Raw genomic sequence first — 13,602 nt, forward strand, 5'->3', positions numbered from 1 at the left:
AAAAATCTCCGGTTATCGTAATTAAAACCCTTAGGTTGTTGGACTTAGAAAATTTTTCAGCTTTGGCCAGAATTTCAGAAATCAAGGGGTACCCCTTGAAATTTTTTCAGATCTGAGGGTCTGAGGCTGGGAGGTTGAGAAGTTGGGAGCTGAAGGGGTTTGGAGCTGGAGGGTAGGCTTTGGGACTTTGGGCTGACTGGTTGATGGTTGAGAGGGAACTGGAATATTAGTTGAAGGGCTTCCTGACTGATAGGTCTGCAAGTTGATGGGACTAGGGAGGGTCTTGGGGATTTTTGGACTTAGAGTTTATTTGGCTGGACTTAGATTTGGGAACATAATTTCCTCATATTAGGTGGACTAAATTTTTGACTGAATTTTCAGACTTCTTTTTTGAAGCCCTGCCCTGTCCTGTAAGTTCAGATCTGTCTTCGCAGCCAATCATCAGTCAGACTGGTAGTTAGCCTTTTCCTTTTTTGGAGATTGCTACACTTGTTGAAGCCTGCTAGAGACCACATAAGACTGCTGGAATGCTGGTTACCAGTAGTGTGTGAGGTGGAGGTAGACTTCTTAGCCTGAGGGTCTCGATGCAACCTGGTTGAAGGGCCTTCCTCACTTGACCGTGTAGTGTGCCGTCAAACTGGGTTTTCATGCTTCAATGATTTTGTATGGCTTATCGCCCTCTCCTGTCAAGGTGTTTAGAGGTCACATGATAGTCTGGTGCCGGTGAAAATTTCAGGATTTTTAAACAGGAGTAATTTTTACACTTAATTTTTAGAGGTACGCCTGAATGTGTGGAAATCTTAGATTTGTTTCTCAGTGCAACAGTATAATGCAAAGTTTCTACGGCTTCGATTATATTTTACATTAGTACTTTTCTAAATATTTAATCGTTTTTTAATTGTTACACGATTCCTCTTGAAATTCTATGGAGTTTTTAATTGAAGACTTTACTTTATGAACAATCGATGGACACATTTTTAATCAAGCTCAGCATATATTTCCAGAATTGTCGTCCACACAAATGTGTTGTTCTTGTTGCGTATTAAGAATATTTTTCATTCCAATTTAAATTTTCACGCAGAACACACTTCATTGTTTTTGTTATATTAATTGAAATAATTTGCTGTTGAAATTAAATAGACATCGTCTCAAAAACCAGTGTGTGGGGTTTTTTCGGGACTTTTTTTTTGCATTATTTTGCATTGCAATTTTCTCGCTAGAAACAGTTTGTTTTAGTTACATTAACTGTATTGTTTGATATTCTGTTAAAATTTTTCAGGCTTCACAAAAATGTCATGATCAGTTTATAACAGAGGAAATTTCACTTTAATACAATGGGTATTTCTCATGATATCCTCCAGACAACGAGTATGTTCTGTTTCATTAGGTCGAGTAAAAAAACAAACATGTTTCTCGTCCGGGTTTTTGAAAAAAAGGAGGAAGCGGGGCTTTCTATTTTTTTGTTTGTTTCAAGATGGCCGCCATTTAAAAATTTCCTGCAACTATTGGTGTATCCACTGTTCAAAGACACTTTTAAAATGATAGATAAGTTGGACAAGAGAAATGAACATATTTACGGTGTCATTTAGACTTGTATTGGTCTACAATTTATTTTCCGATGAATTTGTGGACTTTTTCGGTGTTTTTTTTACTGCATTTTTCAAAAATAAAAAAAAATAAAAAAATCCAGGGGGCCTCCAAAAAAGCCTTGAAGCGGGGACGAGAAACTTTTTTTTTTTACTTTGCCTTAATGGCTGATTTATTTTGCATTGTACTTGTTTTCCTGCTGAATTAACACATTCTACAATATTAAATTTGACAATTCCTCTTCAAACTTGGGCTGTTTAAGATGTCAAATTTTCATGACGCGCATCGGCTGCGCTGTATTTTGGAGACATTCCAAGCAACAGGAGCGCAAGTTTGGAACATTTTGCACACTACGCGCACATGGTGTTGAACACGCAGTCTTAATTTTCCTACAAAGATGGCGTCCTATGAGAGAGATCTACTGGAGAATCCGGGCCTCGTCATCACAACCAACCAACAAACAAAATTTCAATTGACTTGCATTCTGATTGTACTTTTTCCACTGAACACACTCCATTGTGTTTTGTTTTATTGTTGCAAGAAAAACTATTGCAATAAATTGTTACGCACTCCCTGTTATTCAAAGCTGTTAGTACAACTCCCATTTCATTCTGTGCTTTCACACTAGTGCGCTGCATAGATTTTTGCATTTTTTTCACTGTAGATCATGTGCCTGCTCAGCCATATATCTGTTATATTTTTGCAACACATTAAGCGCACAAAAAATCAAAAGAATTGATGTCATATTGGCGACGTGACTTGCACATTGATCTCGCTACATGTACATTCTTCAAGCACTGTGTTAAGCTCAGACAACTTTGAAGTGTGCAAGCGAATGAGGAGTAAACGCTCTCATAATTTACTACAGCTCTATGGAATGGACATTTTAACTGATAAACTACTATTGAGACAACAGAGGTCAAAGGTCACCCAGGTTCACTGACCTTTAATGTTGTAATGTACATGTCGACAAAACATATCTTCAACTGACAGTTTCCAAGATTGATTTCAATTAACTTCAAATTTCTAACATTAGTAGCCTATCATCTTTTTACATAAAAAATTATGCCAACAAAAAAGCAAAGGATTTTTCAATTGTTTTACAGTAAGGCCAAAAAAAAAACTTGGTCTCTGGTCAGACGAAAGTTCCGGAATTGATGCGCGATGCGGCTTTTTTTTTTTTGCTTTTTTTTTTTCAAGTTTTGATTGTACAGACAAGGTGGGGTACTATTTTGCTTTTTTGGTGTCCTCATGTACATTGGTGTCCTCCATAATTTGCCTTGGTGCCCTCGATCATTTGCCTTGGTGCAATTTCCCATTCCTTGGTGCTCTTTGGTAAAAAAATAAGGAGGTGCGGCAATAGAGGGCACTGTTGGAGCTACCACGGAACATTTTGGGAAAAAAAAAGATTGACACCCATGATTAAAATCGACGCGCGCGCTGACCAGAGACCGACGTTTTGTTTTTTTTATGGCCTAACATAAATAAAGTTAAATACAAACTACTCGCAGTTTACAATCATCTTCAATTTCACAGAATTGATACAATTTTTTTTATTCCAAGGCTTAATTATTTCGTTTTCATTCTTTTCTCTGAATTATGCCGTCAGCATTTTTTTTAGGCAGGTAAGGCAACAAACCCACAGACATATAAATGCATAGACCGCCAGGTCCTATTCAAAACTACATGAGCATTTCGTGATTTGCCTAGCACCTGACTAAAATCAAAACTATTGGGAAATTCACCTCTATGAATAGGGATTTTACACACGGTTGAAGAATTCAAATCAAACATGTAAAAAAAATTGGGAAGTTAGTTTCTGATTGTTAACAAATCCCTTGTGAACTAAAATACGATATCCGAGATTAAAAACAATACGGTATCCAATATTTTCATACAACTTTTCACAAATTTTTACCAAAATTTACTGTATTTCAATGTATGTACCGTGCTAAGCGCGTTGGCGCATTGAACGCACATCGTGCAGTTATGCGCGCTGTCAAGAAACGTTTTGCCCATACTTTATGACATCACAGTTTCAAGCGCATGACTGGCGGTATATGCTTTATTTGTCTGTGAACAAACCAGATAGCATTATGGCGCCCTCTATGGCTACTGGCCATTGAAGAAAAATTAATTAACTTAACTATCTCTTGTGGATGCTGCCTCTGTGACGAACAGCGCCCTCTATAGGAATAGATGGAGAGGTGTCCTTATGTCACACGACCAGCTGGCTCTGTGATGCTCCTCACACCTGGGAATATAGAAGACAAAATTGCAAATTTAATAAATTTATCAAATCTTTACTAAAAAAACATTAAAAGTAAAAAAAATGAGGATTGTTCTGTTGGGTGACTGAGGGTAGTTGATCCCAACTACATGTACATACAATGCTGTAATGCAAATTTTATTTTAGAACGTGTAGTTCATGTCAACAAACTTTTTTAGGGCCCCTCCCTGCAAAATAAGAAAAAAGTTTAACAACTTCAAAGATTGGGCATTCACTACATCAGGAATACATTGAAATTGGCCTGAAGAAGGATTTTGCAGTAAACACTCAAGGAAATTATGTTTTATAGAAATAAAGACAGATTTTAAGACTGTCTCCCAATTGCTGCAGCTAGCAATTATGCGCCGATATGAAAGCGGCTGATAGACACGTGTTACTGACGACCATATATGTGAGGCGTTCTGGCAAAATGAGACGGAACTGGGCAGAGGTCGAAATGAGGGTTTGCAGGTATTACGAAAGAAAATACAATTTTCCTTACAATAATGTTTGTTGCACTCCTATTGGACATTCCATTGACAATTATGGCTCACTTTAAAGTTTGCATTTATCGACATGTCAAAAAAACAAAATACTAAGAAAAAGGCCTGTAAAGTTTCCAGTTTTGTATTCGTGACAATGAAAGATGCCAATTATCTTTCCTTAAAAACTCTTGTATTCCATGATTTTTAGACTACATGTTATACTTACTTAAGAATATCAATAAATCTGAAAATCAAAAAACAAAAATCACCCCCTATCGTTGTTTTGCATTTTCCCTCCACTACGGCCTGTGCCCAGTTCCGTCTCATTTTGCCAGAATGCCTCACATATATAGCCTGATAATATTGACACAGACTTAAGCTTTGAGACAGGACCCACCTTTGGATTGGTGCCATGAAGTTGCATGGTGGCTACAGGGTTCCAGACCGTTCCTGCCATTCCATGAGCTGTCACCCCTCCCCCATCTCCCATGGCCATGTTATGATGCATGCCAGACATTGGCTCATGTTGCTCACCAAACCGGCTGACAGGTGTCTGTAGGAAATAACCAGGGCAATAAAGTTAGAGCTCGCAAGCATAATGACATTTCAGTAATGTCTTGAGATACACAAGGTACATCTTGATGAGGTTTTGATTTCTCTATTTGATTTTCTCAATGATCGCTGTTCAGTTTGTGCTGGTCCCATAGGGCCAGCCTACAGTCCTCTTTGTACCTCACGGATCGACTCACTGTCACTTGTGAGCTGGGCAGTGCTGTTGTATAGGATTACCCTGTAACACCAATGAATGGGCTAAATCAATTGAATAGGACTGTGTGTACTCTGGAACCAACTTGAATTGTCTTGTGTTGTTGTAAACTGTTTTCAAGTCCTGAACTCATGCTGACTGAGTGTAGTGGGGTGGTGGAGGGGTGAGATGCTTACTTGTTCATTTGGAAGCCATCCTCTCTTGACAGTGTCTTGATGGGAGAAGTTAGGCATCCTGTTAGCTGCTGTGCCTGGTATGTCCTCTAAGTTGCTACTTGGGATCCAGTCACCACTGCTTCCTGGGGGAAAAATTCAGTAGAAACAACAAGTTTGATTTAAATCTGCCATTTATAAGGAAAATATTCTCTTAAAGGGATGACAACTAATATTTTGCTAATCCGCATGTCGCGTATGTCCATTGGGTTTAGAAATCACGGTGGTCTATTGTTTAAATTGTATTTTCATGGCCTGAACTTAAATGTTATCGTATCCTTCCGAGTTGATTTTTATAACATTTTTTAAATAACAAGGATCTTTTAGCTAAGTTCTTCAATTAGGATCTTTAAGTACCGAGCCAAGAAAATATGAGACTATTTCACACTTCTATTATCTTGATGCTCCAGATATAGTCAGTTTTCATGCATCTAATGAAAGTGTGTGGTAAATGAAAACTGAGCTTACCTGGTGTATAAGCCCAGATGCTACTCCCTGGTGAACCAACAGGGTAACCCAGATCACTGACAGGTACAACAACAAAGCTGACAGGTGTCTTGCATTGCCCTCGACTACGCTCATTGCTGATTGGAATTGGTAAGCAACGATCTTGACCAATGGCTGATGGAGGCGGGGCCTGAGGCTGTTCAGTTGCCATGGTGACCGGTCTGGGCGAGGCGGTTGGTCAATGAAGCAAGGCTCCAGGACGGATGAGAGAGCTGCTCAAAATGAAATTGAAATTATAAAAACTCAAAATTTATGAGAAAGATACATGTAATGTATGCCACTAATGATAGACTTTGTTTTGATATTGTGTCCCCCCACCCTTCAAAAAGTGGGGGGAGGGGGACCAGTCCCCTGTCCCCCCAGGATTGATGCCCATGGCATCATGTAGATCAATGATAATTTTTTTAGAAACTCAAAATCTCAGTGTGGGGGGGGGGGGGGGGGGACGACTGGGGGGCGACAAGGTTTCATGGGGGGGGGAGCTATTTAGATTTAGATCAATGATAATTTTTTTAGAAACTCAAAATCTCAGTGGGGGGGGGGCGACTGGGGGGGCAACAAGGTTTCATGGGGGGCGGTTGCCCCCCCCCCCCCCCCAGTGGCTACGCCACTGGTTGCAGGCCAGTAAATAGGCCCAAAATTGCCTACGCCTACACTGATGGTTGCAGGCCAGTAAAAAGGCCCAAAATTGCCTACGCCGGCCAAATCACGATTTGTACGCCCTCATTTTTTGCTATCATTATTTTGTGGGCCATGAAATTGAAGGTTTGTAAAAAGAAAAAGAAGAAAAGTGGAAGCCGTGAACAGGACTGCCAGCTCGTATTTGTATTTCTGTGTAATTTGGATGAATTAAGCCCTGAAATTGCTCCATTTTGCAATGCAGCATAGGCATCAGTTTTCAAAATGGCAATGGACATCCGGAATACACTTTTAGGGGTGATCACCACTGGATGGAAATTTCTCACAAAAGTCATTTTCCCCTGAATTTTGGAAGTGGGGGTATCTATCACTGGGGTCTATGGCAGTTTATTTAAGTAGTCTGCAACCTGATGGTGTACGTGTACATGTACACGTATGCAAGTACAAAAATTAACCTAACTCAGGTCCAAGGTACAAACTCAAGTGTAGAGTAAACATGTCAGCAAACAAACAAGATAATGAACTGTACATGACTCAGATCTGGGATCCGCCCCCTCTAAAGGTTACGACTATTCACACTCGTTGCATCGAAGTGGAAAACCTCTCACAATTTCTTTTAAAAAATGTCTTTAAGTGACTTGACTCCTCAATTCCTTCAAGGATAACTGAGATCACACCTGGGAATAAACAGGAATCGAACCAGGGGTCAAAAGAAAAGAAAAAAGCAGTAAGATCTCAACCAAAGACTCCTCAATTCCTTCAAGGATAACTGAGGTCACACCTGGGAATAAACAGGAATCGAACCAGGGGTCAATAGAAAAGAAAAACAAGCAGTAGGATCTGAACCCAAGACTCCTCAATTCCTTCAAAAATAACTGAGATCACACCTGGGAATAAACAGGAATCGAACCATGGGTCAATAGAAAAGAAAACGAGCAGTAGGATCTGATGCAAAGATTCACCAGATTCAAACCAGACAGCCCTAACATGAAGCTTCCAAGACATTAAGTACATGTAGGATCACTAGTCATCAAATCTAGCTGATGCAGTGATTATTTCCAGACAACTTTCATTCTTACTTGACTTGAGACGTTTACCGGCCTTCATCTTCTGGACTCCTCATCGTCTCTCAGCCAACATTCTCTCAAGATCTTCCTTCAATCTCTTCCTGATGTCATAGAACCCAGGATGAATCCTGCCAAGAACCCGACCATGTTCCTTGAGTTGTCTCATCTTGTTGTCATGGGAGTTTGAGGTGATGCCCTACACACCCTGGAAACAAGTCAGACAGGATGACAGATTATATTACCATGGTTACAGCATTCTAAAAATGCTCTCATAAAGAATGTAGTTTTGATGCACTGTTTCAACGATATGTTGGTTCCCCTCCTCTAAAGCTCTGCACTTTTCACACACCCACAAAGGTTTGTGTAGATTGAGGACTTCCCACTGTCCTTGTGATGGCTTTTGTTTGGGTAACTTTTGACAACTCTTCTCATTTGATTTGTGATGGTTTCCAACTGGGACATAGTGTCCTCTTATGTACAGTCAATTCTGTTGTTCATTGGCCTCAGTGTACACCATTACACCCAAATGTACTTCCCCCAGTAGCACGTATATGCTTTATTTGCATGGACAATTTTAACGAAAAGTTGAAACTTTTCGGGTTGGTCAAAATTGATAACTTCAAATTGACTGAAAACTCTTTATCAGTATTTATAGCACAAGATGATAGAAACTTTTCGTGTGTGAAATATGAAAGATTTGATGAAAATATTTTTACAGCATATTTTGTTTGATGGTTGAAAATAAATCAAGTGGAATTAAATGTATGGTGAGGTGTATGCGATTGAAATTTCACAGAGTGCAGCATGTACATGTAGATAGAATGCATGAACCTATCTAAGGTCCAAAACTCAAGTGTCAAGTAAATATGTACACAGATATACAGACTGTACGTGTGTGACGTACATGTACATGTATGCAGCAAAATAAAAATCCCAAGCTCTATATATAAACCATGTCACGCGACTTGATGACGATGTTGTGTTTGTCCAGCGCCATCTTTACCAGATCCGCCCCATCAAAAGCCTCAACTGTTTGTGCTCTTTACGTCACTCTGGAAAGCTTTGCATTTAAATGATTTGACTGGGAATTTAAAAGAGGTAAGAAAATATTGTCAGATCTGTTGAATGAGGTTAAAGGCTAGCTTATAGGCATTGCAGCTTGCTTTAGACTTAAAAACATGAAGTGTACGCACAAGTAATGTTCCAACAAAAACCGATTCAGTCATATAAGTGCAAAAAACTATGGCGACTTGCATACAGTTTTGTCCATTTCAATACCTGAAATCATTTCAAAAGAGAATTCAAGATGTACTCTCAGTGCTCTTCAAAAGGAAATAAAAGAGAGATTTTTTATTTGATGTCTCGTTCAAAAGTGGATATCTTTTGTCTGGCTACAAAGCAGCAATTCACAAGAAACGTTATACATGTACTGGTACATGTACATCTACTTGTTGTCCAAATGAAACTCGGATGGACATGTACATCTTTAATGTACATAGAAGGCACATGTTTTGCTTAAGTTTTTTTCATTGCTCTTATAGTAACCCTTCCATTTTCTTTTTAAATACTATTTAAATGCAGATAAAAATGGCTACAGCTCTTGAGAAAATAAGCAACCATCTAGAGTGTGACATTTGTCAGGAGAAATACAAACGGCCCAAGGTGCTGGACTGCCAACACAGTTTTTGCGAGACATGTCTGGAGAAATACTACACTACCAGGTATGCAGGTCAGCCTAAGATTCCTTGCCCTGTATGTAGACGGGAGATGATACTTCCAGAGACATGCATTCAAGGCCTGAAAACAAATTTCCATTTGATGGGAATAGTTGAGGAGGTCTCACTCCAAGAAAAGGTGGCTTGTTCAGAAAACACAAAGGTCATCTGTGAGATTTGTGATGAGGGAAATGAGGCCATGCATCGTTGTCTGGACTGTGCACAGAATATCTGCCCAAACTGTCGCAAGACACACTTGCGATTTGCTGCTACATCAAACCACACAGTGGCTTCTTTGGAGGACATTCGTCAGGGGAAGGTAACAGTGAAAAAAACACCAGAAGAAGATGAGTCTAAATGCCAAAGACACAAGGGGGAAGTGAAACGGTTTTACTGTGAGACATGTGAAGAGTTAATCTGCCGAGATTGTACTGTAGTAGACCACTGTAAACCGGAACATCACTACATTGACTCTAGAAAGGCTTCTCTCAAATACAAACAGTCACTGAAAGATATGTTTCCAGACTTCACCACAGACATCAAAAGACTTGAACAATCTTTGACCACTTCATCACAAGCTAAGCAGAAGTTCACACAGAACGTCACAAAGACTGTGAAAGCTGTGAAAGACAAAGCGGATAAAATGAGAGCTGAGATAACAACTCAAGAGACAAAGATGATTGAAGAAATCAAACAACTCCAGCAGCATCGCAACAAAATATATGATAAGCATCAGGAAACAGTGACAATGATGCTACAAAGTAAACAACATTCCTTCAGTACAGCTCAGAATGTCATAAACACTGCATCGGACACTGATTTGCTTTCCCTCTATCCTATCATCAGCAAAGACTTGAAATCACTCAACAGTCAAAATCCTCCCCAGATTAATCCCAAGCTTTCATATCTGAGCTTCACCCCGGGTCAGAGGATTGGTGACATCAATCTGGGCAAGCTTGAGACAGTCAAGTGGGAGATGTGTGGCGAGTTTAGTCAATGGGGAAGTGGTCCAGGACAGTTCCAATGGGCTTTTGGTATTACTGCTACTCAACCTGGTGAAATTGCTGTGGCAGACTCTGGAAACAACCAAGTGGTCATCTGCAGCAATGAGGGACAACACAAGGGAACCATTCAACTAAAATCATGTAAGTTTCTTTCATGTACATGCTCATCAACACAAACTTTCATAATTGTGTGGAAATTATAAGTCAGTCTTCCATGTGCACATGCAGATCTGACAACTGAGAATGAAAAACAATAAAATACTGGCAAGGAATTGATGTGCTGGCACTGCTCCCCAACAAATTTGATTTTGTTCTCCCAACAAAACTTCAAAATTCACACACTGACACACACACAAAATAAAACAAAACTACAACTAGAGGTAAACATGTAAGGCCTTTGTTGAGTTACGAGCGCAGAGTGGTCGGGTTGACAAAACTTTTATTTTTTTCATTACTGATATCAATTTGTTTGGAAGATTTTTTTAATTTGAGGTTCTGTTACCTTTAAAAAAGAGAAAGATTGCTTTTAGGTTGCTTTGCAAACAAACAAACCTGCCCTGTGAGCAGAATGTTCTAGGCCTGATCCTAGTCCGAGTAACTTGGACCCAACTGATCGCCTTTTTAACATTCGGAAATGGTCTGGCGATAGTAGGGTCCAAGCTAATCTGTACATGCCGAGCAACACAATTTTGTACTTGACCCAAAAACCCAACATTGCCCAACAAAAACATTAGATTTCACCCTGAAAACGGCCTCCAAATTGCTTGTGTTCTTCATGCCCAGCGTTCATTCAATGGTCTCCGTAATCTGAGTGCGATTCCGTTGTGCACAATGCATCGATTATGATAATAATAATAATAATAATAATAATAATTTGGGAGGCTAATCATCCTTACTCGCAGCTGGTATGCTGAATTGCGAAGGACGCGGCTACAACGTGGTCAGGCCGCTGGCACGTAATGGCGCCTGTGGCTGCCAGCCACATCGACCCATATATATATGACCACGGAGCACAACCTGAGATCGAAAGTGTTTGATTTTTCCGGAGGGAGGAAATCGGAGGGCCCGGAGAAAAACCCTCGTGGCACAGGAGAGAACCAACACACAACTCTACTCACATGTGATGCGCGGCCAGGATTCGAACCTAGGTCACCTTGGTGAGAGGCGAGTGCTTTACGCACAAGCCACCCATGCCACCTAGTAGATAATTAGTAGATAATGAGTAGACTGGAGCCCTGTAGTGAACTGTGATAATTAACCTGGTTTATTCTTGATTTCTTGGCTCGGCACTGGAGAGCACTATTTATTCAACACTGCAATACACACTACACAACTTCAGCAATGCACATATATCAAATCATGTACAGTCAGTAAATGTATACACCGCGTGTGATTGTAACAGAGTTCTGTACACGAGTCAGGGGTTATGACAGTACACAATAACAGTTAGTAGAGTAGCCAAACATGTCGATTGGGGGAATATTACAAGCACATTTGTAAACACAATTGCATTTCGACCCATAGGGAGTCAGGAACTAGCTTGCACTGGTTTCCATCCATAAAATCTGCCCTATAGTTCCCGACTGTTTGAAATGCACTTTGTGTTAACAAACGTGATCCAGTCTACTCATTATCATAATGGATGCATCGCGCTCGGTAACGGAATCGCACTCGGGATACGGGGACCATCGAGTGAACGCTGGGCATGAAGACCACAATGCAGCGTTCAAACATTAACACGATTCGGAAATTTAATGTGTTCACGATCGCGAGGGGAGCTCCCGGAATTGAACAGGAAATTTCACTTTTCATTCGGATCATAAGTAAACTTCAGTACAACCATCTTAATTATCGATGTCTACTTGTACCTCAGGTGGCTTATCTAGTAATTTGGAGGTCATTTTGAGGGTGAAATCTGATGTTTTTGTTGGGCAACGCCGGGTTTTTGGGTCAATGACAGAATTGTGTTGCTCGGCATATAAGGATTAGCTTGGACCCTACTATCACCAGACCATGTCTGAATGATAAAAAGGCGATAAGTTGGGGCCAACTTACTCGGACTAGCCTGATCACTATATTAGTGGGTGATGGGGCTGAGCCCCCATCTAGATCACCCTTTGGTTTTGTCTTTGTTATTTTTAAGTGATTGTATTCGTGCTTTGCTTTTTTCCGGACAATAATGCTGCATATGGCTTTTATATCAAAAGGAACCATGAACTTCAAAACTGGTATGAGGTGAGGTGTGCATACAAATGTGATGTCATAATCATCTGGTATCAAATTACAAGAAATTTCAGTCCAAAAAGTGATTATTTTGTTTCAATCAAAGCTCATGAACAAAACAAAGAATCTTGTTTACTTTATGATCTGAGGAACATTTCTTGTCATATGTGAAATTGCTTGTTCTTCTGGGGTTATTTGGCAACGTTAGGTGAATTCAAAATACCGCAATAGATTTCTCCCTAACAATTGAAAAACAATTGAAAGTATGAAGGCTATAGAACCATCACAGATTTTTGTCCTTTGACAAAAATATAGGTAGAATAACAAGAAATTCAAAATTTTCAAAATGGCTGCCATTGCTTGTTATTCTACCTAAGGACAAATCTGTGATGATGGCCCTATAGCCAAACATCTTTCTCATTGACAGCTTCACAAGATTCGCTCAGGCATATGCAACCAAAGACAAATCTGCCTTAGAGCTGTAGCAGACAAAATCTTTAATTATTTTGTTCTTCGCTTTGGCTATCCACACTGTATTCATCATGACCTAGGGGAAGAGTTTGAGATCCGACTTTTCAAATGCCTTCAGCAACTTGCCGGTGTGGCAAGTTCGAGAACAACACCATACCACCCCCAGGGAAATGGACAGTGCGAAAGACTGAACAGGACACTACTGGCCATGTTGAGGACCCTCACCATGGAACAGAAGGCTAATTGAAAAGAATCGCTCCAGAAAGTCATTCATGCATACAATTGCACAACAAATACAGCTACAGGGTTCTCCCCATTTTTCCTCCTGTATGGACGATCTCCCCGCTTACCAGTTGACGCTGCCTTTGGGCTGAACCCACAACTTGGACCAGGTGCTGAAGACCACAACCACTTTGTGAGGAAATGGAAGGTGCAAATGGAAGAGGCCTACTCCATTGCAGCTCAGCATGCAGCCAAGTCTACTGAAAGAGGTAGAAAATACCATGACCAGAAGGCTCGCAGCTCTGTTCTTCAACCTGGAGACCAAGTACTCGTCGGACGACACCAAGGTCCAGGAAAGCTCCGTTCGTACTGGGAAGACCAGGTGTATGTTGTTGTCCAAAGGAAGGGAGAAGACTGTGAACGGCAAGTCTAAGA

At 40.3% G+C, this 13,602-nt stretch overlaps 2 protein-coding genes across 2 annotated transcripts; one reads left to right on the forward strand and one right to left on the reverse strand.

The window, feature by feature from the left end:
* Positions 1–3,058: 3,058 nt before the first annotated feature.
* Positions 3,059–7,731, reverse strand: LOC119733449. Its single transcript, XM_038207012.1, has 5 exons — positions 7,545–7,731; positions 5,788–6,038; positions 5,284–5,405; positions 4,739–4,894; positions 3,059–3,841 (listed from the first exon to the last, which is right to left on the reverse strand). The coding sequence occupies exons 2-5, from the start codon at positions 5,975–5,977 to the stop codon at positions 3,836–3,838; spliced, it is 474 nt and encodes a 157-aa protein (XP_038062940.1). The 5' UTR covers positions 5,978–6,038; positions 7,545–7,731; the 3' UTR covers positions 3,059–3,835.
* Positions 7,732–9,119: 1,388 nt separating this feature from the next.
* LOC119732838 (E3 ubiquitin-protein ligase TRIM56-like) lies at positions 9,120–13,600 on the forward strand. The gene is made up of 2 exons (XM_038206442.1): positions 9,120–10,392; positions 13,299–13,600. The coding sequence occupies exons 1-2, from the start codon at positions 9,120–9,122 to the stop codon at positions 13,598–13,600; spliced, it is 1,575 nt and encodes a 524-aa protein (XP_038062370.1).
* Positions 13,601–13,602: the final 2 nt, after the last annotated feature.

This window comes from Patiria miniata, unplaced genomic scaffold (assembly GCF_015706575.1).
Source record: "Patiria miniata isolate m_02_andy unplaced genomic scaffold, ASM1570657v1 HiC_scaffold_25, whole genome shotgun sequence".
Lineage (NCBI taxonomy): Eukaryota > Metazoa > Echinodermata > Asteroidea > Valvatida > Asterinidae > Patiria > Patiria miniata.